Source organism: Gadus morhua, chromosome 1, assembly GCF_902167405.1.
Source record: "Gadus morhua chromosome 1, gadMor3.0, whole genome shotgun sequence".
Taxonomy (NCBI): domain Eukaryota; kingdom Metazoa; phylum Chordata; class Actinopteri; order Gadiformes; family Gadidae; genus Gadus; species Gadus morhua.
Genome location: NC_044048.1, coordinates 7,651,689 through 7,673,658, shown reverse-complemented (window position 1 = coordinate 7,673,658; position 21,970 = coordinate 7,651,689). Strand labels below are relative to the sequence as shown.

The 21,970-nt window shown below is 42.2% G+C and overlaps 2 protein-coding genes across 3 annotated transcripts in view; one reads left to right on the top strand and one right to left on the bottom strand.

Moving 5' to 3' along the window:
* LOC115545225 (uncharacterized) overlaps positions 1–21,970 on the bottom strand; it is a 34,952-nt gene that overhangs the window by 3,669 nt on the left and 9,313 nt on the right. The window lies entirely within an intron of this gene.
* LOC115545261 (zinc finger BED domain-containing protein 4) lies at positions 1,718–5,747 on the top strand. The gene is made up of 3 exons (XM_030358241.1): positions 1,718–2,264; positions 3,255–3,919; positions 4,021–5,747. Exons 2-3 carry the CDS (start codon positions 3,810–3,812, stop codon positions 5,093–5,095), a joined length of 1,185 nt encoding a protein of 394 aa, XP_030214101.1. The 5' UTR covers positions 1,718–2,264; positions 3,255–3,809; the 3' UTR covers positions 5,096–5,747.

Here is a 21,970-nt window from a genome sequence, read left to right as displayed (position 1 = left end):
TGTGTAACATGGTGATGTTATGTACTGCCACTGCACTGTTTGTGGAGAAAATGTGAAGGTCCTGTGTCAGTTCCCCCATGCCTGTCTGCAGTGGCGGGCCGTACTATTAGGCAAACCAGGCATTTGCCTGGAGCCCCGGGCCCCATAGAAGGTTTGTGGGGCCCCCAAAATGCCCCAATGCATATATTTTGTCCCCATATTTATAATTTTTGTAAAAATCTCTTCACAATAGTAGCATCGGGATGTCTAATTACTCATGTTTTGACGATCTTTCCGTGTGCACCCCCCTTCAGTCTGCACTACATGGACTATTCCATGTAGTGCGCACAATGATGTCAAATTCAAAACAGTAAGCGGTAAGAGAGAGAGAGAAATCGAGTGAGACATAAAGCGATCGTACGAAAGCGGGTCACATAAAAAGAAGAAGAAAGACCAAATTCAGGACTTTCTTTCAAAGCTACCAAAGCTATCCAGCTTTTTTACAGCCACCGCAGTGTCAGCGGGACCGTCGGAGGATCAAGAGCAGCCGTCAACGTCGTTTGCTGTCACGTTACTGCTCCTTTCATTCCAAGTGGCTCTGGCTCAGCCAGCAGCGATGCTAATGACGTGTGTCAACAAACTGACGGAGATTATGCACAACTGGTAGTGAATATTTCTCACTCTCCTTCTTCCACTTCGGTTATTGAAATTGATGACAATAACGATAACAATGACTGCGAGACACATATTCTTGTGGATGACCCAGCACTCTGGCCCAAGGGCCGCAGATTCACAAAAAGCATACTATTACATAGTAATGAAAAATGGTGAGAGGGTGAACAGGTCTTGGTTAGTCTACAGTGAAAGTGCAGACCGTGTTTTTTGCTTTTGTTGTTGCCTTTTTGGAAAACAAAAACTGAGTGAGGAAGGATTTAAAGACTGGAATAACCTTGCAATGCATCTAATCAACCATGAAAGGTCTGAAGAGCACAGGAAAAATACTGATAGCTGGAAGCAGCTATCAGTAGGTTTCCAGTAGGTCACAGCAGAGAGCTGCTGTGACCTACTGGAAACCCTCAGGTAAATGATGACATAAGGTTAACAGTCAGTGTAATGTGTCAACATAACGAATCTTATTGTTTTGTATGTTATTCTCAATTTTTAAATAGATAATTAACATTTGCATGAAAGAAGGATAGTGACTTTTGTTCATCCCTTGTATGGAGTATCTCATTATGCTATATATTATGCGATATAAGGTACATTAGACCGGTAGATGCAGGGGCCCCCAAATGACTGTTCGCCTGGAGCCCCCAAAGGGCTAAGTTCGCCACTGCCTATCTGGCGTTGTTTTAGTAAGACTTCATCTCGCTCATAAAGTTCGTCTCCTTTTTCGTGTTTTCTAAGACGATTTAATGTTTTAGCAAACTCTTGGTTTTTTTGTCGCCTCAATGTAAGCGAAATGATGCGAAACGGGTCAGGGTTTTTGCCATTGACTTTGTCAAGGCAGCATGTGCGTATTTTGTCAAATATTAGAGTCTGTTGATCATTTAATGTGAGCATTATGGATAGACCTTCAGCTCTTTGTATTGTTTGTGTGGGAATTTCTTTAGACAGTGTTGTGTTTGTGTCCGACTGCAAGTCTGGTATGGTTTCTCTTTCATTTGGATTTGTGTCGTTGTTATTTGTCATCTCCTCCTGACATTCTAATCGCTCCAACTCTGATTCAGGACCAGTGTTGTTTTCGTCAGGCAAGACGAAAACGAAAATGACGTCGTCAGACCCCTTTTTTCCATGACGAAAATGAGACTAAGACGAACGTCACCAAAGCCATATAAAGACTAAAATGTGACGAAAAATTTAGACATTTTCGTCAGACGAGAACTAGACGAGACTAAATTGTTAGTGAGTGGACGAACAAAGTTTCAAAACATGCTTTTTTCCCGCCAACTATAATATGCGCGCAATGTCAATCAAGAGCTCAGACGTCACGAGGCACACACACACACACACACACCATGGCAGCAGCAGCAGTGGTGCCGGGTGCGGGTGGTCGTAAGAAGAGGGATGATTTATGGTCCCACTTCAGATACAGCCCACAGGCCAATGCCACAGAATGCCTTGTACGGGCAGTACGGGGACAGGGAGCCGAGTCGAACGACGGTCACGGAGACGAAGCCACGACCGTCACCACAACTTCATGCTGCGGCTTCAAACTCGCAGGAAAAAATACCACAAACCTCAAAAGGCACCTGAAGGCCAGCCATCCTGCTATTTTTGCGAAGGTAAGTTACCTGCAACAATAAAGCATATGCTAGCTTTAGTCAATGCTAGGCTGGCCTGTGATAAAGTTTTGTGGCGGTGGTGGTACTTACTGGTGGTTACACACCTCCCCCGTCGTGCAGATGAGACCGCTTCCTAGTGCTACATGCTAAAGCTAGAATGAATGGGGCTGTAGGGGCCCTGCTTAAACCAACCCTTCTATTAATTTAGCAAAAACCCCGTTCATTTGTGGACGGGCAGCAAGTGAAATGCTTTGATCCATGTTTGTGTAGTCTGCAGACCTGTTGCTGTTCCCTATCGTAAGCAACACACGTGGATGCTGTAACTAATAATAAAGTGTGCATGGACACTGGGGCAGCTTGGTTGTTTTATGTTCACGTTAAATTGCCATCTGCGTGTGTCATTCCTCCGACATCAGGTTTATGTACTTAAGCCGATTAATTTGCTGTTAGCCTTGTGTTTTAAAGCCACCAAAAAGGGTAGTTACTTCACGTCACACAGCCCAAACCATGAACTGTGCACCATCTCTTTCCGTAAAAAGCTGACGTCACATTCCAATCCTTTAGTTGACTGGGTTTGGCTCATAGGGTTGGCTATATTGCAGTGGTTCTCAAACATTTAAATTCCAAGGTCTTAACAATTTGATTACATTTGTACACTGTTACATACTTTAGGGTTAGACTCTCCTAATTAATAGTCCCTGGAATCCACTTTGTGAAACCCTGCAATATTGCATTAAAGCATCACAATAAGTACTGTAGTTGTATTGTACCTACCATATAATTTATATGGTAGGTACATCATTTATATAGAATAACAAACTGCAATATATTTATGTAACTGTTGCCACAATTATCTTTCATACTGCACCTTAAACTGCTACTGCTGTGAGCACAATTGTATTTTAAATTATACATAATCTGTCTTTATCTGTATGCATTTAAGGTCTGGTATTAAGTGTATTTCTTTTGTCGATTTGCCCCCTCATCTAGATCCCAGCGAGCATAACCCCAAAGAAGAAACCAAGTGGAGTGCAGCAGCAGACCTCCTTAGAAAAGTCATTTGCAGCGGCAACGAAATATGACGAGAACGATCGGGAACAACTGAGAAAAGAAATGGCAATTGCTTTATGGATCGGTCGGACAGGGCTTCCTGCTTCCATTGTGGAGGACGAAGAATTCATCCTCATGATTGAGAAGTTTGACAAGAGACTGACCATCCCAAAAAGAACTTAAGTGAACAATTTAATTGATAAAGTATACCTTGATGCCAAACTAAAATTCAGAGAGCAGCTTGCCACAGCACAAAGGATCACCATTGGCCTGGACATATGGTCCAAGAAAGGCCTCACAGCCTCATTTCTTGCCATCAGTGCCTGCTACTATTGCCCAGACGACAAAAAAGCATGTCACATATTATTATCTCTGATCCAGCTTACTCATCCACACACGGCAGAGAGCATAAAAACCTGTGTTGACCGGTGCACAGAAGACTGGGGTGTACCGCAAAACAAAATACTGACAGCCATAACGGACAACGGGAGCAACATGGTAGCTGCATTCAAACCTGTAGAGGAGGAGGAGAGTGAGAGCAGCATGGAGGACGACTCCCAGGAGAGCGACAGTGAAGACCCTGTGCTGGCTACAGACGAACAGAGGTAAATTATTTCAGTTTAGCACTCAGTCACATTAGATGTTTGTGTTTTCGTTTTAAGTGTTAATTGTTTCTTTTGTTGTGTTCTTGTATTTTTCTATAAAGGTATGGAGCGATGGTGAGGACCCCCTGCGTCGTCCACACGCTACAGCTGGTGGTTGGCATGATAAAAAAAGAAACAAGTGTTAATAAACTTCTAGATAAGGTCCGTTCACTGGTGAAGCTCTTCCGAAAATCTTCCGTAGCAACTGAGAGGCTATTGAAGGAGTGCAAATTAACTCTGGTGAAGGACTGCCCCACTAGGTGGTCGAGCACCTACATTATGATCAACCGGCTTCTTCAAGTAAAGGACTCGGTTGTGAAAGTTGCGGATGGCATGACGTGGGACTATCTCCTACCAAGTGAATGGCAAAAGCTGACCGCTGTGAAAGAATTGCTCTCCCCCTTTGCTGAGCATACACAGATGCTGCAAAGCGACACACAGAGTCTGTCCCTTGTCATTCCTGCCCTTCTTGACCTACAAGCTCACCTGTCTGACATACTTGATGAGCAGGGTCATACTTTCAAGGACCTAGGGTCCTTGGCAGTAAAGATGAGGGCCAACATAGAGCTGCGATTCGGCTGCTTTCTTGACAGCACGCACTCCAAATTCTCACCCCTTGCTGCTGCTGCTTGCTTCCTCGATCCAACAGAATCACTCCTCACGAATGATGATTTACAAATTCAGGACATTCTGAGAAAAGCGCAAGAGTACATTGTTCAGTTGGTTCCACCAGTAGTTCGTGAGGAGGAGGAGGAGGCTGAGGAATCGGAGAAGGGAGAAGGAGCAGCAGCCGAACCACTGAAAAAGCGGTCAAGATTTAAATATTTTTCCAAAACACACCGACCATCCAAGTCTAGCCGGCCAAAACCGTGCGTCAGGCATGAAATGGAGAAGTATAAGCAGGAACTGTCCCACTTAACTGAAGAAGAGTGCTCAAGTGCCCTTGAGTTTTGGATTGCACAGCCGGATCATGCATATCCTCTCCTGAAACCCATTGCCTTAGATATTATAGCCATGCCTGCCTCTCAAGCATTTGCCGAGAGAGTGTTCAGTGTTACAGGTGACCTCAGTCGTGGTCGTCGCAACAGAGCCAGAGTCATTTTAGAGAGAAGTGCTTTCCTCAAATTGAACCGGTAGGCTACTGAGGCTACCTCGGCCCAGTTTATACTGGCAGCTTAAATCTGGCCTGAATCAGATCTGTGTCAGATCTACAAGCTCCAATGTTGTGATGTGACCCATGTGGAGCTTGTATGTCTGATCTGATCTGCCGCAGATCTGATTCGGGCCAGATTCAGGCCGCCAGTGTGAACCTAGTAGTGGCAAGTTACTTGACTTAGTTGACTTGTATCATTGATTGTACAGATTGTATTGCGCTTCCATGTTGGTTCTGTTTGGTTGCCTTAAATATTTGTATTTGCAGAGCTGGTTGCCTTAAAATTTCTGTTTTTATGTATGCAGATCTTTGTTTTGTTTGATCTTTACATATTTGGAAATCCATTCATGGCCATGTTGGGATTTTAATGTCTCTATAACTTGACTTGTGGTTGTGAAACTTGTTTGTTAAGAGTAAGATTACTGTTCCCCAACCCCTCATATTTTAGTAGAATTGCACTAGGAGCCACATTGTGTTACCCTCCTACTTCAAGTTCATGTGAAGTCAAGTGAGCTTTATTTTTGTTTAATCATATTTTATTGTGATACAATACTCATTGTGTGCCATTGTGTTGTCTGCAACAAAATAATAAAAGAAAAGGTAGAGAAAAAAGTCGAGAAAAAAAAAAAACCTCACCTTTTGAAAGTTAGATTAGTCTCAGTGTGCTTCATTATGATAAATGTATTGGCCTATTAAATAAATACACGCATCTTATCTATATTTGATTTTTGACTAAAACCTTTTGAGTTTTCGTCGGACTAAAACTAGCCTAAAACCTTCGGAGTTTTCGTCGGACAAAAACTAGACTAAAACCTTTTGAGTTTTCGTCAGACTAAAACTAGACTAAAACTTTCAAAGATAGAAATGACTAAAATGGGACTAAAACTAAGAAGCATTTCGTCAAAAGACTAAGACTAAAACTAAATCTAAAATGCCTGCCAAAAACAACACTGTTCAGGACAAAGGTCTGCCCATGCCTCCTCGTGAGCCCCATGGTGCCCTGCAACCTCTTGGCATCTGTCAAGCTCATCTGCTTCTACTTCAAACATGGATCTGTTCAAATCTACAACTTCTTTAACACTTTGCGTTGTATTGCTGCTGTTAGTGATGGAACCGGTGCTGCAAAACTGCTCATAACTGCTGTACGTTGGAGGTTTTAACTGATCTGTTGAATAATGAGGCAAAAACAATTGTAGCAAGCTTTGGTAGTGTTTTTCTGGATATTTGGTTTTTGAGAAACGAGCGTATCTAACAACAGCATCAGATGTCCTAGTTCTTTTCTTAACAAAGCCAGTGTTATTTTCCAGTTTAACAGAGCCTTTGCTGTGCTGCTCTTTCCCGTACACAACTCTGTATTTTGAAACAAATGTGGCTAGACAAATATCATGGAAAATTGCGACCTGGGGGCGGTTTTTGTAGCGGCCAGTTATGCTCGTCATCCATATTTGGTCTGTTGATGTGTCACCTTGTTCTGCTTTGCGTTGAATGACACTGAGGGAGACTCATTCTGACAGTATTTTCTCCAGTAGGGATAAATGTGACCAGTCTTGAGCATTCGTTCAGATTCATGTTTGTAACTCGATAAAAACTTTCTTGAGCTGAAACCTCACGATTGTATAGAAAGACACTTTCATTTTGTGTATGTTGTAACAATAAGCCCATGTCTTGTTCTGCTTTTGAGATGTATGATATGTATACTACACAAGCAAAAGCATTGCAGACATATTGTATGTCCATGTTGGCATTCCAGCAACGCAAAAGGTCTTTGTTGTATTGATTAACCCAAACATCTGAGGCCTGTTTCAGGTAGCTGGTTTAACATACTCTGAGTTTAATCCTGCGCTCTGAGTTGGTTGACTCAGAGTTCAGGGTTGAAAAGCAACTCTGGGTTTTCGGTTTCAGAACAGGTGATCAGCGTTGGTTTAATCAACTCTGAGTATGTTCACTCTGGGTTGAGGGCGTGCCTGTTGACTATAAAGAGCCATCATCAATGGATCTCTGATAACATGATCAAACATGGACCAAAAGCGTAGATCCACTTACTTTTCCCCCACGGAATTGGAAATTCTAATGCGCGTATGCCGAACAGTTACCCATTTTAACAAAAAAAAGCAATTCTGCCGCGGCAGCGAGAGAGCGAGAGAGAGCTTGGCAGTAAATAGCTGAACAAGTCAATGCGTGGGTAAAATAAATTAGTAAAATAAAATAAGAGGAAAGTTTAATATCTTCCACTTATTCAATATGTAAATTGTGTGTGTGTGTGTGTGTCAATTTACGCAACCCCGAGTTGCCCCACGAGGATTTGACAGCAAATGAAGATGAAGTTCAAAAATATAGTTTAAACAGGTAAACTAATGTTCAATTGAAATCAAATCAATTGTGCTGTTTTGCCTGCTCTACCTAATTTAACAGCTATATTCAACATGTGATGGGCCTATATTTAAGCAGTAAATGTAAGTAGTACATTTCCCAGCCACCCCAACGCAGCCAATATTTAATAGGATTTAGATATATTAGAAGGCTACACCTAGGCAAAATGCATTATATCTATATATATATATATGTATGTATGTATGTATGTATGTATGTATGTATCGATATATATATATGTGTGTCTTCAAAATAGCGCTTTCTGAATATTAGGGTAACATTTTCCTCCATGTTAGCATATCGAAAAAAAGCAGAGGCCCGGCAGACTGGAGGGGGTCCACCTCTGCAGCCCTCACAGAGGCTGAGGAGATGGCCCTCAGCCAACAGGGTATGGGTCCTGTGGATGAGGGCATCACTGGGGGGAGCTCCTCTGATCCCCCCACCCCCCAGGATAGAAGTGCCTTTATAAGAGGTTGGTTATTCAAAATAATTAGTTAGAAATTAAATTAGATGGGGCAATATTCTGGCTCAAGTAATAATTGCACTGTCTAATCATCTTCTTCCAGTTACTGATGGCGTCATCGCCCTACTTGAACCAGATGCCCTCACCAACTTCCATGCAATTGTAACAATTCAAAAGATGCAAAAGGATGCTTTGGAGATCCAAATTTTGGAACATAAGTTAAAGGTGGGGGAGGTGCAAACTGGAAATGTGCCTTCAGGAAATAAAGGAATCCTCATAATAAGTAGATTGTCTTTATTAGAACACGGGCTGTGGTGGGACAAGTTATTTTGTTGAACAGTTTACTCAAAGGGTTTTATTTCAGTGAACAATGCAGACGATTATGCTGAGCATGTGCATGTAGAGAAGAACAGCACCTGGTTAAAAGCAGTACCAGGGTCTTTTCTGCCTTGCATTCTTAAAATGAGTTTCTTGACTTGCAGCAGTTATAGGTCCGTGGTTAGTCAGCTACTCTGATCATGGGAAAGCCACAACGTTGAAGTGACTCTAGTACAGAGCGGGTGGGATGAGCGGGGCGGATCATTCTGCACATGCGTTAATTGCGATAAAAAAACAAAACTTAAACTTAAAGCATGCCCCCGGTGCGTTTGACAGTTAACATGGGGGCTGAGAAGGTGGTCTAAATAAATGATAGATTGCGCTGAAAAACGATAGCGCTCGGGAAGAAAATTATCAGGAAAATAAATTATATCCAACCGGGGTCTTAATAATCGTTCCTCACAGAGATTCCTTCTGAGGATCGCAGCCTCTACGTCCACAGGCTCTCGTAGAAAAGGACATGCCATTTCTAACACTTCCTTCTGTCGGAGAGCTGCCTTCAGCCTTATAGACAACAAACTCAGAGTAGGTCTAACCACCTCCCGAGCAGGTTAGACCCACGGCGTATGTTGCCGCAGCAACTAACTCTCGGTTGCGCTGAACCTGCTACCTGAAACGGAAAACCCAGAGTTTCCACTAACTCAGAGCGAACAAACTCGGGGTTGCCTCAAAACCAGAGGCCTGTTTCAGGTAGCTGGTTTAACATACTCTGAGTTTAATCCTGCGCTCTGAGTTGGTTGACTCAGAGTTCAGGGTTGAAAAGCAACTCTTGGTTTTCGGTTTCAGAACAGAGGCCTGTTTCAGGTAGCTGGTTTAACATACTCTGAGTTTAATCCTGCGCTCTGAGTTGGTTGACTCAGAGTTCAGGGTTGAAAAGCAACTCTGGGTTTTCGGTTTCAGAACAGGTGATCAGCGTTGGGTTAATCAACTCTGAGTATGTTCACTCTGGGTTGAGGGCGTGCCTGTTGACTATGAAGAGCCATCATCAATGGATCTCTGATAACATGATCAAACATGGACCAAAAGCGTAGATCCGATCCACTTACTTTTCCCCCACGGAATTGGAAATTCTAATGAACGTGTATGCCGAGCAGTTACCCATTTTAACAAAAAAAAGCAATACCGCCGCGGCAGCGAGAGCGCGAGAGAGAGCTTGGCAGGAAATAGCTGAACAAGTCAATGCGTGAGTCAAATAAATTAGTAAAATAAAATAAAATAAGACGAAAGTTTAATATCTTCCACTTATTCAATATGTAAATTGTGTGTGTGTGTGTGTGTGTGTGTGTGTGTGTGTGTGTGTGTGTGTGTGTGTGTGTGTGTGTGTGTGTGTGTGTGTGTGTGTGTGTGTGTGTGTGTGTGTGTGTGTGTGTGTGTGTGAGTCAATTTACGCAACCCCGAGTTGCCCCACGAGGACTTAACAGCAAATGAAGTACAAAAATATAGTTTAAACAGGTAAACTAATGTTTAATTGAAATCAAATCAATTGTGCTGTTTTGCCTGCTCTACCTAATTTAACAGCTATGTTCAACATGTATTATATATTTGTATACTATATTTAAGCAGTAAATGTAAGTAGTACATTTCCCAGCCACCCCAACAATGCCAAAATTTAATAGGATTTAGATATATTAGAAGGCTACACCTAGGCAAAATGCATTATAAATATATATGTGTCTTCAAAATAGCGCTTACTGAATATTAGGGTAACATTTTCCTCCATGTTAGCAAATCGAAAAAATGCAGAGGCCCGGCAGACTGGAGGGGGTCCACCACCTGCAGCCCTCACAGAGGCTGAGGAGATGGCCCTCAGCCAACAGAGTATGCGTCCTGTGGCTGAGAGCATCCCTGGGGGGAGCTCCTCTGATCCCCCCCACCCCCCAGGATAGAAGTGCCTTTACAGTATAAGAGGTTGGTTATTCAAAATAATTAAATATGTACACGCAACCCAGCGCGTTGCAAATTAGATGGGGCAATATTCTGGCTCAAGTAATAATTGCACTGTCTAATCATCTTCTTCCAGTTACTGATGGCGTCATCGCCCTACTTGAACCAGATGCCCTCAACCTCCATGCAATTGTAACAATTCAAAAGATGCAAAAGGATGCTTTGGAGATCCAAATTTTGGAACATAAGTTATAGGTGGGTGAGGTGCAAACTGGGATAGGCTACTGTTCCCTGCTCTAAAAACATACCCAATATAAATGACTTTTTTTTTTTGTGCTTTCAGGAAATAAAAAAATCCTCATAATAAGTAGATTGTCTTTATTAGAACACGGGCTGTGGTGGGACAAGTTATTTTGTTGAACAGTTTACTCAAAGGGTTTTACTTCAGTGAACAATGCAGACGATTATGCTGAGCATGTGCATGTAGAGAGGAACAGCATCTGGTTAAAAGCAGTAGCCTACCAGGGTCTTTTTCTTCTTAAAATTAGTTTCTTGACTTGCAGCAGTTATAGGTCCGTGGTTAGTCAGCTACTCTGATCATGGGAAAGCCACAACGTTGAAGTGACTGTAGTACAGAGCGGGTGGGATGCACGGGGCGGATCATTCTGCACATGCGTTAATTGCGATAAAAAAAATAAATAAATAAACTTAAAATATGCCCCCGGTGCGTTTGACAGTTAACATGGGGGCTGAGAAGGTGGTCTAAATAAATGATGGATTGCGCTGAAAAACGATAGCGCTTGTGAAGAAAATTATCCGGAAAATAAAGTATATCCAACCGGGGTCTTAATAATCGTTCCTCACGGAGATTCCTTCTGAGGATCGCAGCCTCTACGTCCACAGGCTCTCGTAGAAAAGGACATGCCATTTCTAACACTTCCTTCTGTCGGAGAGCTGCCTTCAGCCTTATAGACAACAAACTCAGAGTAGGTCTAACCACCTCCCGAGCAGGTTAGACCCACGGCGTATGTTGCCGCAGCAACTAACTCTCGGTTGCGCTGAACCTGCTACCTGAAACGGAAAACCCAGAGTTTCCACTAACTCAGAGCGAACAAACTCGGGGTTGCCTCAAAACCAGCTACCTGAAACAGGGCTCAGGTGATCAGCGTTGGGTTAATCAACTCTGAGTATGTTCATTCTGGGTTGAGGGCGTGCCTGTTGACTATGAAGAGCCATCATCAATGGATCTCTGATAACATGATCAAACATGGACCAAAAGCGTAGATCCACTTACTTTTCCCCCACGGAATTGGAAATTCTAATGAACGTGTATGCCGAGCAGTTACCCATTTTAACAAAAAAAAGCAATACCGCCGCGGCAGCGAGAGCGCGAGAGAGAGCTTGGCAGGAAATAGCTGAACAAGTCAATGCGTGAGTCAAATAAATTAGTAAAATAAAATAAAATAAGAGGAAAGTTTAATATCTTCCACTTATTCAATGTGTAAAGTGTGTGTGTGTGTGTGTGTGTGTGTGTGTGTGTGTGTGTGTGTGTGTGTGTGTGTGTGTGTGTGTGTGTGTGTGTGTGTGTGTGTGTGTGTGTGTGTGTGTGTGTCAATTTACGCAACCCCGAGTTGCCCCACGAGGACTTGGCAGCAAATGAAGTACAAAAATATAGTTTAAACAGGTAAACTAATGTTTAATTGAAATCCAATCAATTGTGCTATTTTGCCTGCTCTACCTAATTTAACAGCTATGTTCAACATGTATTATATATTTGTATACTATATTTAAGTAGTACATTTCACAGCCACCCCAACACTGCCAATATTTAATAGGATTTAGATATATTAGAAGGCTACACCTAGGCAAAATGCATTATATATATATATATATATACAGGTGCTGGTCATATTATTAGAATATCATGAAAAAGTTGATTTATTTCATTAATTCCATTTAGAAAGTCAAACCTGTAGAATGTATACATTCATTCCAAACAGACTGATACATTATAAGTGTTTTTTGCCAAAAAGAAGATGATTATAGCTGACAACCAATGAAAACCCTAAATTCAACATCTCAGAAAATTAGAATATGGTGAAAAGGTCAGATATTGAAGACACCTGGTGCCACACTCTAATTAGCTAACTAACTCAAAACACCTGGAAAAGCCTTTAAATGGTCACTCGTTTTGATTCTGTATGACACACAATCATGGGGAAGACTGCTGACTTGACAACTGTCCAAAAGATGACCATTGATACTTTAAAGAAGGAGGGCAAGACACAAAAGGTCATTGCCAAAGAGGTTGGATGTTCCCAGAGCTCTGTGTCCAAGCACATTAATAGAGAGGCGAAGGGAAGAAAAAGATGTGGTAGAAAAGAGTGTACAAGCAAGAGGGATAAACGCGCCCTGGAGAGGATTGTCAAACAAAACCGATTCAAAAATGTGGGGGAGATCCACAAAGAGTGGACTGTAGCTGGAGTCAGTGCTTCAAGAAGCACCACACACCGACGTATGCAAGATATGGGCTTCAGCTGTCGCATTCCTCGTGTAAAGCCACTCTTGAATAAGAGACAACGTCAAAAGCGTCTCGCCTGGGCTCAAGACAAAAAGGACTGGACTGCTGCTGAGTGGTCCAAAGTTATGTTTTCAGATGAAAGTAAATTTTGTATCTCCTTTGGAAATCAAGGTCCCAGAGTCTGGAGGAAGACAGGAGAGGCACAGAATCCATGTTGCCTGAAGTCCAGTGTAAAATTTCCACAGTCAGTAATGGTCTGGGGTGCCATGTCATCTGCTGCTGTTGGTCCACTGTGTTTCCTGAGGTCCAGGGTCAATGCAGCAGTCTACCAGGAAGTTTTAGAACACTTTATGCTGCCTGCCGCGGACCAACTTTATGGAGGTGACGATTTCATTTTCCAACATGACTTGGCACCTGCACACAGTGCCAAATCTACCAGTACCTGGTTTAAGGACCATGGTATCCCTCTTCTTGATTGGCCTGCAAACTCACCTGACCTTAACCCCATAGAAAACCTATGGGGTATTGTGAAGCGGAAGATGCGAGATGCCAGACCCAACAATGCTGAAGAGCTGAAGGCCACTATTAAAGCAACCTGAGGCCTGTTTCAGGTAGCTGGTTTTGAGGCAACCCCGAGTTTGTTCGCTCTGAGTTAGTGGAAACTCTGGATTTTCCGTTTCAGGTAGCAGGTTCAGCGCAACCGAGAGTTAGTTGCTGCGGCAACATACGCCGTGGACCTAACCTGCTCGGGAGGTGGTTAGACCTACTCTGAGTTTGTTATCTAAGGCAGAGGGCAGCTCTCCGACAGAAGGAAGTGTTAGAAATGGCATGTCCTTTTCTACGAGAGCCTGTGTACGTAGTAGAGGCTTCGATCCTCAGAAGGAATCTCCGTGAGGAACGATTATTAAGACCCCGGTTGGATATACTTCATTTTCCTGATAATTTTCTTCACGAGCGCTATCGTTTTTAAGCGCAATCCATCATTTATTTAGACCACCTTCTCAGCCCCCATGTTAACTGTCAAACGCACCGGGGGCATGCTTGAAGTTTAAGTTTAAGTTTTTTGACGCAATTAACGCATGAGTAGAATGATCTGCCCCGTGCATCCCACCCGCTCTGTAGGCTACTACAGTCACTTTAACGTTGTGGCTTTCCCATGATCAGAGTAGCTGACTAACCACGGACCTATAACTGCTGCAAGTCAAGAAATTCATTTTAAGAATGCAAGGCAGAAAAGTCCCTGGTACTGCTTTTAACCAGATGCTGTTCTTCTCTACACGCACATGCTCAGCATAATCGTCTGCAATGTTCACTGAAGTAAAACCCTTTGAGTAAACTGTTCAACAAAATAACTTGTCCCACCACAGCCCGTGTTCTAATAAAGACAATCTACTTTTTATGAGGATTTCTTTATTTCCTGAAAGCACAAAGTCATTCATATTGGGTATGTTTTTAGAGCAGGGAACAGTATCCCAGTTTCCACCTCACCCACCTTTAACTTATGTTGCAAAATTTGGATCTCCAAAGCATCCTTTTGCATCTTTTGAATTGTTACAATTGCATGAAGGTTGGTGTGGGCATCTGGTTCAAGTAGCCTAGGGCGATGACGCCATCAGTAACTGGAAGAAGATGATTAGACAGTGAAATTATTACTTGAGCCAGAATCCCCATCTAATTTGTAACGTGCTGTGTTGCGTGTACATATTTAATTATTTTGAATAACCAACCTCTTATAAAGGCATTTCTATCCTGGAGGGTGGGGGGGTCAGAGGAGCTCCCCCCAGGGATGCCCTCAGCCACAGGACGCATACTCTTACATTTACTGCTTAAATATAGGCCCATCACATGTTGAAAAGCAGGCAAAACAGCACAATTGATTTGATTTCAATTAAACATTAGTTTACATTTTTTAACTATATTTTTGTACTTCATCTTCATTTGCTGCCAAATCCTCTTGGGGCAACTTGGGGTTGCGTAAATTGACACACACACACACACACACACACACACACACACACACACACACACACACACACACACACACACACACACACACACACACACACACACACACACACACACACACACACAATTTAGCCTACATATTGAATGAGTGGAAGATATTAAACTATCCTCTTATTTTATTTAACTAATTTATTTTACACAGGCATTGACTTGTTCAGCTATTTCCTGCCAAGCAATCTCTCGCGCTCTCGCTGCCGCGGCGGTATTGTTTTTTTTTGTTTAAAGGGGTAACTGCTCGGCATACGCGTTCATTAGAATTTCCAATTCCGTGGGGAAAAGTAAGTGGATCTCCGCTTTTGGTCCATGTTTGATCATGTTATCAGAGATCCATTGATGATGGCTCTTTATAGTCAACAGGCACGCCCCCAACCCAGCGTGAACACACTCCGAGTTGATTAAGCCAACGCTGATCGCCTGTTCTGAAACCGAAAACCCAGAGTTGCTTTTCAACCCTGAACTCTGAATCAACCAACTCAGAGCGCAGGATTAAACTCAGAGTATGTTAAACCAGCTACCTGAAACAGGCCTCTGGGCTCTCATAACACCTGAGGAGTGCAACAGACTGGTCGACTCCATGCCACGCCGTATTGCTGCAGCAATTCAGGCAAAAGGAGCTGCAACTAAGTATTGATTGCCATACATGCTGAAACTTTCCATGTTAATACTTTTCAGTTGGCCCACATTTCTAAAAAATCATTTTTGGTAATAGTCGTAACTAATATTCTAATTTTCTGAGATACTGAATTTGGGATTTTCAGTAATTGTCAGTACTAATCATCCAAATTAAAAGAAATAAACATTTCAAATATATCACTCTGTGTGTAATGAATTGATATAATATGTAAGTTTCACGTTCTGAATATAATTACTGAAATAAATCAACTTTTTCATGATATTCTAATAATTTGACCAGCACCTGTATATGTCTTCAAAATAGCACTTACTGAATATTAGGGTAACATTTTCCTCCATGTTAGCAAATCGAAAAAATGCAGAGGCCCGGCAGACTGGAGGGGGTCCACCACCTGCAGCCCTCACAGAGGCTGAGGAGATGGCCCTCAGCCAACAGAGTATGCGTCCTGGGGCTGAGGGCATCCCTGGGGGGAGCTCCTCTGATCCCCCCCACCCCCCAGGATAGAAGTGCCTTTACAGTATAAGAGGTTGGTTATTCAAAATAATTAAATATGTACACGCAACCCAGCGCGTTGCAAATAAGATGGGGCAATATTCTGGCTCAAGTAATAATTGCGCTGTCTAATCATCTTCTTCCAGTTACTGATGGCATCATCGCCCTACTTGAACCAGATGCCCTCACCAACCTCCATGCAATTGTAACAATTCAAAAGATGCAAAAGGATGCTTTGGAGATCCAAATTTTGGAACATAAGTTATAGGTGGGTGAGGTGCAAACTGGGATAGGCTACTGTTCCCTGCTCTAAAAACATATATAAATGACTTCTTTTTTTTTGTGCTTTCAGGAAATAAAAAAAATCCTCATAAGTAGATTGTCTTTATTAGAACACGGGCTGTGGTGGGACAAGTTACTTTGTTGAACAGTTTACTCAAAGGGTTTTACTTCAGTGAACAATGCAGACGATTATGCTGAGCATGTGCATGTAGAGAAGAACAGCATCTGGTTAAAAGCAGTACCAGGGTCTTTTCTGCCTTGCATTCTTAAAATGAGTTTCTTGACTTGCAGCAGTTATAGGTCCGTGGTTAGTCAGCTACTCTGATCATGGGAAAGCCACAACGTTGAAGTGACAGTAGTACAGAGCGGGTGGGATGCATCATGCACGGGGCGGATCATTCTGCACATGCGTTAATTGCGATAAAAAATAAAAAAATTAACTTAAAGCATGCCAAAATAGATGTCTATCGGATCAACGTCTGTTACCTCCTGGTTTTCGTCTGTTTTACTTTTACAAAGAAAGGTGTGGTTGCTTGGAGGACGTGGAAAGTTAAATCTGCATGTTGTGCCTTTTTTCCTACAAGTCTTTGAGTGTTTGGAGCTGTGTTTTTGAATGCTAGAAACAACTTAATGTAATGCGTCGGTTCCAGGGGGGAGTTCACAACTGATGTATTTATCAATAAATTCTATGACTTCTTCGTCTTTGTTCTTTCCTATTTTTGGTGCATTTTCCACCCAGAACAGACAATGTGTATGGGGTTACTCTCTTGTTCTACCGTGTAAATATTTGCATCAGTTATGTTTCACCTCAGCACACTGTTAACCTTTGTTTTAATTTTTTTTTAATGTGTGTAAATTCGAGGTAGTGTTGCAACAACATGTCCGCATGTTTCTGCTGTATTCATCTCCCGTCTGCTGTACCCATCTGTCCTACATTCTCTAATATGTGTGCGTGCGTGTCTTACGTCCCCTGTAATCCGTGCTCACTCATGTCATACACATCCATCAAGGATAATGCTATCGTTTTCAGCTATGTGATGACAGATTCTCTGGTTCGATTGTCTATGATCGGACTATCAATTCCTCATCAATAGAGAAATACTATCTATCAATTCAGGAACAAATCATTTGTTAAAGAAAATCCAATATAGACAGCATAGCAACACGATGATAGCGGATGCACTTCGATCGTCCAAAGATATGGATATACTCGGAACTGTCGCTTGGGTATCGAACAACGGTGCCATTTGGCACCGACCGAATTATGTCGGTCCTACCGAGTATCGAATTGTTTTGGAGAAAAAGGTGCCAAATTTCGATACTTTACGGTAGACGACGTGAAAGCTTTTATTTTATTATCTATCGCAGCCAGCCAATCACTACCGTTGTTGTTGTGTACAGGCGACTTGACTGACAAATCAGCATGAAGCTATTGGGTGACGTCACGTGAGGCTCGTGACTGCCTTCGATTTGATTTGAAAGCGGGACAAATTGACTGAATTTAGTGCTATGCGTTCAAAAACTTGGTTATATTTCGTCAAAATTGACAGCAATACTGTAAAATGCAACCGTTGCTTGATGATTATAAAATGCAAGTCCGGGCACACCTCAAAATGATGGAACATTTGATCATCCATGTCATCAATTTAAGACTGGACAACTGCACCGTCTTCAACACTCCATCTGCTGGGATAGCAACGATGACATAACAGGTACGTTTCCTGCTAGAAGTTAGCTAGCTAATAGCAGGTTAGCTGTGAGCCAGCTAATATTACGGTAGCTAACGTAATTGACTAGATCGTTAGTTGAGCAAAGATTTTTTTTTTTTTTCAAAGTCACCAACATGGCGTGTGATTGTAGTATAATGTAAATAAAACACTACCGTTAGTTGGCTTTGCATTTGCCTTTGACTATCTCCTATTTCATTTCGTACTAAGGTCCATCTGTCCAAGCCAGCACTTGTGACATACTGACTTGTATGTCTTATAATTTGCTCTAACAGGAGCCGAAGATCCGGGCGTTCCTGGAAGAGGCCACCGCTATGGGTCCGCGGTTTAAGGCTAAAGTCCAGGATGTTGCCATGTGGGCAAGGCTTGAGGAAGAGGCTTGCTTGCGGTTGCAGAGACAGGCGCGTTCAGAGGGGTTTATATTAAGCCGACAGATATCTATCTGATGATGGCCAGGCGGAGGAGGAAGAAGAAGCATCACTGGAAGGGAATGAAGATGATGGCGTGGATTAGGTAAGAGCTAAGGAAAAATTATGTATATGATAATATCAATGCCATGCCACTGTCCCCTGTCTTGAGTGTCATTCTGAGCCATGTTGCATTCATCTGCTTTTTTTTCAGATTCCACCACAAAAGAGGTCGACCCCCCTGACTACACTCGGTGAACTCTTTGTGGGGGAAGAGAGGGCCCTAACCATCAGCGCCAGCGGTAATGTAGATGGTGCCAACACGCGGACTGATGCAGAGAGGACAAGAAAGGAGTTGGAGCTGTATAGAAGCCTATCTGATGTGTTGACCTCAACAAATACAGTAATCTGGTGGTTGGAGAGAAAGGAGACTTTGCGATTTTGTTTGATCTTAGTGCTAGGTACTTGTGTCCTCAATCCAGCTGAGCACACTTTCTCAACAGCTGGGGACAAAATTAGTCTGGAAAGGGCCTGTCTCCTCCCAGAAAAGGCAGATATGATTATCTTCCTCCATAAGAATTCTAACTGAGAATGGATCGATACAAGTTACTGCAACTTTAACATTAGTAACCACGTAGATGGCAAATATTAAAAAATATGTTATGTTGTATATATGATTATTTGAAATATATAAAAAATTCCCTCACAATAAAACTGCCAGTTTGCCCATTGACCTCATTGTCATTGTATCCTTTTAATCTCAAAGTGCTAGAGTTATTAACGAATTATGGTGCTCAATGTATAATCATTGTTGGCCAATAATCCTATAAGGTTTTCATAATATAAAGTATCGGAAAAAGTACCGTGAAGGTATCGTATCGAATTAAAGGTATCGGTTTCGGTATCGGTATCGAAATTTTTCAAACGATACCCTGGGGTGAGCCGCGTTGTTGGAATTCAACTCTAAAAAATGTCTCGATAACTTTACCAATGGGGTTAGCTGGTGACTTGATGACTTCATTTAGGAAAGTGTGAAATCTGTGTTGGAACATTCTTGCTGCAGTAACCGGATTAGTTTTGAGTAAATTGCACCTCTGTGACCAATCCATGTCGTTGACATTTCCCTGTATGGTTTGTATTTTCATGAAAACATCTATGAGTTCCATCCAGCGTAAATCAGCACATGAAAATGAACAGAACCAAGTAGGGACACCAAGCTGACGAACGATAGAAAATAGATATTTCTGTACACCTTGCCAAAAAACTGGAGTCCCTCTGATTGGTTTAAGGAACTTGTAACCAAGATCACATTTTAAGACATTTTGTACACAGTTTTTGTTTGAAAGCATGGCGGAAGTTATAGCCAATGTTTCCCCTGCATGGTAATGCTGCTATCCATTTGGATGGTACGCTGGTACGAACGACCAGCTTCAGCGAGAACGTGACCTATTTCCCTTGCTCCAGCCTTCCAGTTTGCCATTTGTGTTTCTGTCGAGCCACGAGGGGGAGTAGTAGCAGGCTAGTCATCATTAGCAACATAGCCTCTTTAGCAAACCAGCTTCAAAACAAAACTTTACATTGAATTGCACGCAAAGCAAGACCGTGCAATGCATATATTGGTGACCGGATTAAAGCAGCAATGAAATCAAGTGTGCAAGAGGTTTTAAAAACGACATTAAAACCACCAACGTGGTACAAATAGAAAGAAAATACATCTCATCCCCCATTAACTATGGGCGCAGCCATCTTCTTTGCGAGTTGTACAGCTCTGCTCGCTCTACTTTGAAAGCGACGAGATACTACGACCAAAAGGGGGCGTGCCTCAGTGAAATGCCGCAAGAAAGCTGGGAGATTTGCGACTTTACCACTTCGTAAATCCAAATGGATAGCAGCATAACCTTTTCTCAATGCTATGGACACATTGGAAACAACCTGATTGACCTCAGATAAATATTGGGAATAGAAAATGTAGTCCAAATTGCTGCTAAACCTCCCATCAGCATTTAGGATTCGTGTGTTGATGTATCTACTGAGAGTGAGCCTGTGGGGCCGTGTATCATGGAATGTACCTGTCCCTTTAGGGATAAGAGTTTGAAGACATTTTGCTTCATTGCCAACATCTGTCAGCAGCCTAACAGGACTGTTTCCTTCAGCTGGAGCTATTGATGAAACACTTTCGAAATGCTTATCAAATATTTCTTGTGCAATATCAATTGGTTGCAGTGTTTCCCCGAGAATTTTTTTTAGGCCTGGTGCTAAGAGCTGATAGTGTGATTTGTTATACATTTTTCACGGGATGCTAGAGTATTTGTTGGTTATTTCCATATAAAACATTTGCTTAGCCATCACAAGTTGATAATGATTCAATAAACACGTTATTAACAATAAACTAATTTTATTTACAATACAATTTTTGGTGGTGCCATGCTAATGATGATATAACTTAATGCTGTCAGATTGTCCGTTATGATGGGGCTGCGGTGTCGCAAACTGCGACAGCGCAGTTTTTTTTTTTTTTTGGACGGTTGTTGGCCTGGCGGGGGCGCTCGTTGGCCTGGCGGCCCGCCAGGCCTGAACAATGGTAGGGGAAACACTGGGTTGTAAATAGGGATGCAAATTATCGAGTAATTCATTAATCGATAGTTGTTTCATCTTATCGATCGATGATCGATTACTTGATAAGCGGCAATTCTTTTGAGAAGCTGAATTTCCTTCTGAATAGGTTCTATCTACAGTATACGTAACATAAAATGCTATCTTCCTTATAAAAAAGAAAAAATGCATATCATATTCCTTAATCAAAGATTTATTCATTTTGGTAGCATAACAAACCAAATCAACCAAAATCAAAATATTACATTGGAACATTTAACATGAAAATAAATTAGTGCACTGTCTCTTAGCAGCATAATAAAATAAATTCTGAAAAGTAAATAAGGTGTCACATGTGGACTATTGGGAGCATTTCTAATCCCCCTTAAACTGGGAAATGGGACAATATCACAATAACATTAGTAAAAAAAAAAAGGACTGAACTGTCGTAGCTCTAGTCAACCTAAAATATAGGCTGCCTGAGGATAGAGGTGTGTCTTCGTAAAACAAAACAAAAACATCCCTATTTTGAACTCAGCCTTCTTCCTCGCGTAGCTTGCTTCCACGCGGGTGGTTATGGTTCTTCTAGAGGGGATATTGTGCCCTGGCTCGATGAACTTTATTACCTCTCGAAATCCCTGTCCGTCAACAACATTTATCGGCAGCAGGTCTGTAGTAATCATGTTACAGATCCACTGGGTAATGCCCTCTGCTTTTGTGGAGTCACATACCCTTCGTCCCAACGCTGTGGTGATTATAGGCTGAGATTGAGAACCACTCGCTGCTTGTAGCACGGCTGAATGTGACACATTTAGGTGGTAATTCAACGAAGTCGTGGAGTTGTTGTACTTTAAAATACTTTCACATATTGTGCATTTGGCGTCTTTGTCGTCATTAACCAACTTAAAGTGGCTCCATACTGCACTCCGGTTTGCCCTCTTCATCGTGTCAGTGTCCCGCTTTTCGTTTGTCTTGTCCTGCTTCGCTTGTGTTACCGCGGGTGCGTCAAGTACGTCTGGCGTCAAGCGCGCCCTCACGTGGACTGGTGGGGAATTACGGGATAATCGATTAATTGTTTGCTTCC

Coding starts and splice junctions, on each gene's coding strand:
- LOC115545261 (XM_030358241.1), top strand. CDS start 3,810: ATGGTAGCTGCATTCAAACCTGTAGAGGAGGAGGAGAGTGAGAGCAGC. Junction 3,920..4,020: donor CTGGCTACAGACGAACAGAG/GTAAATTATTTC, acceptor TTTTCTATAAAG/GTATGGAGCGATGGTGAGGA.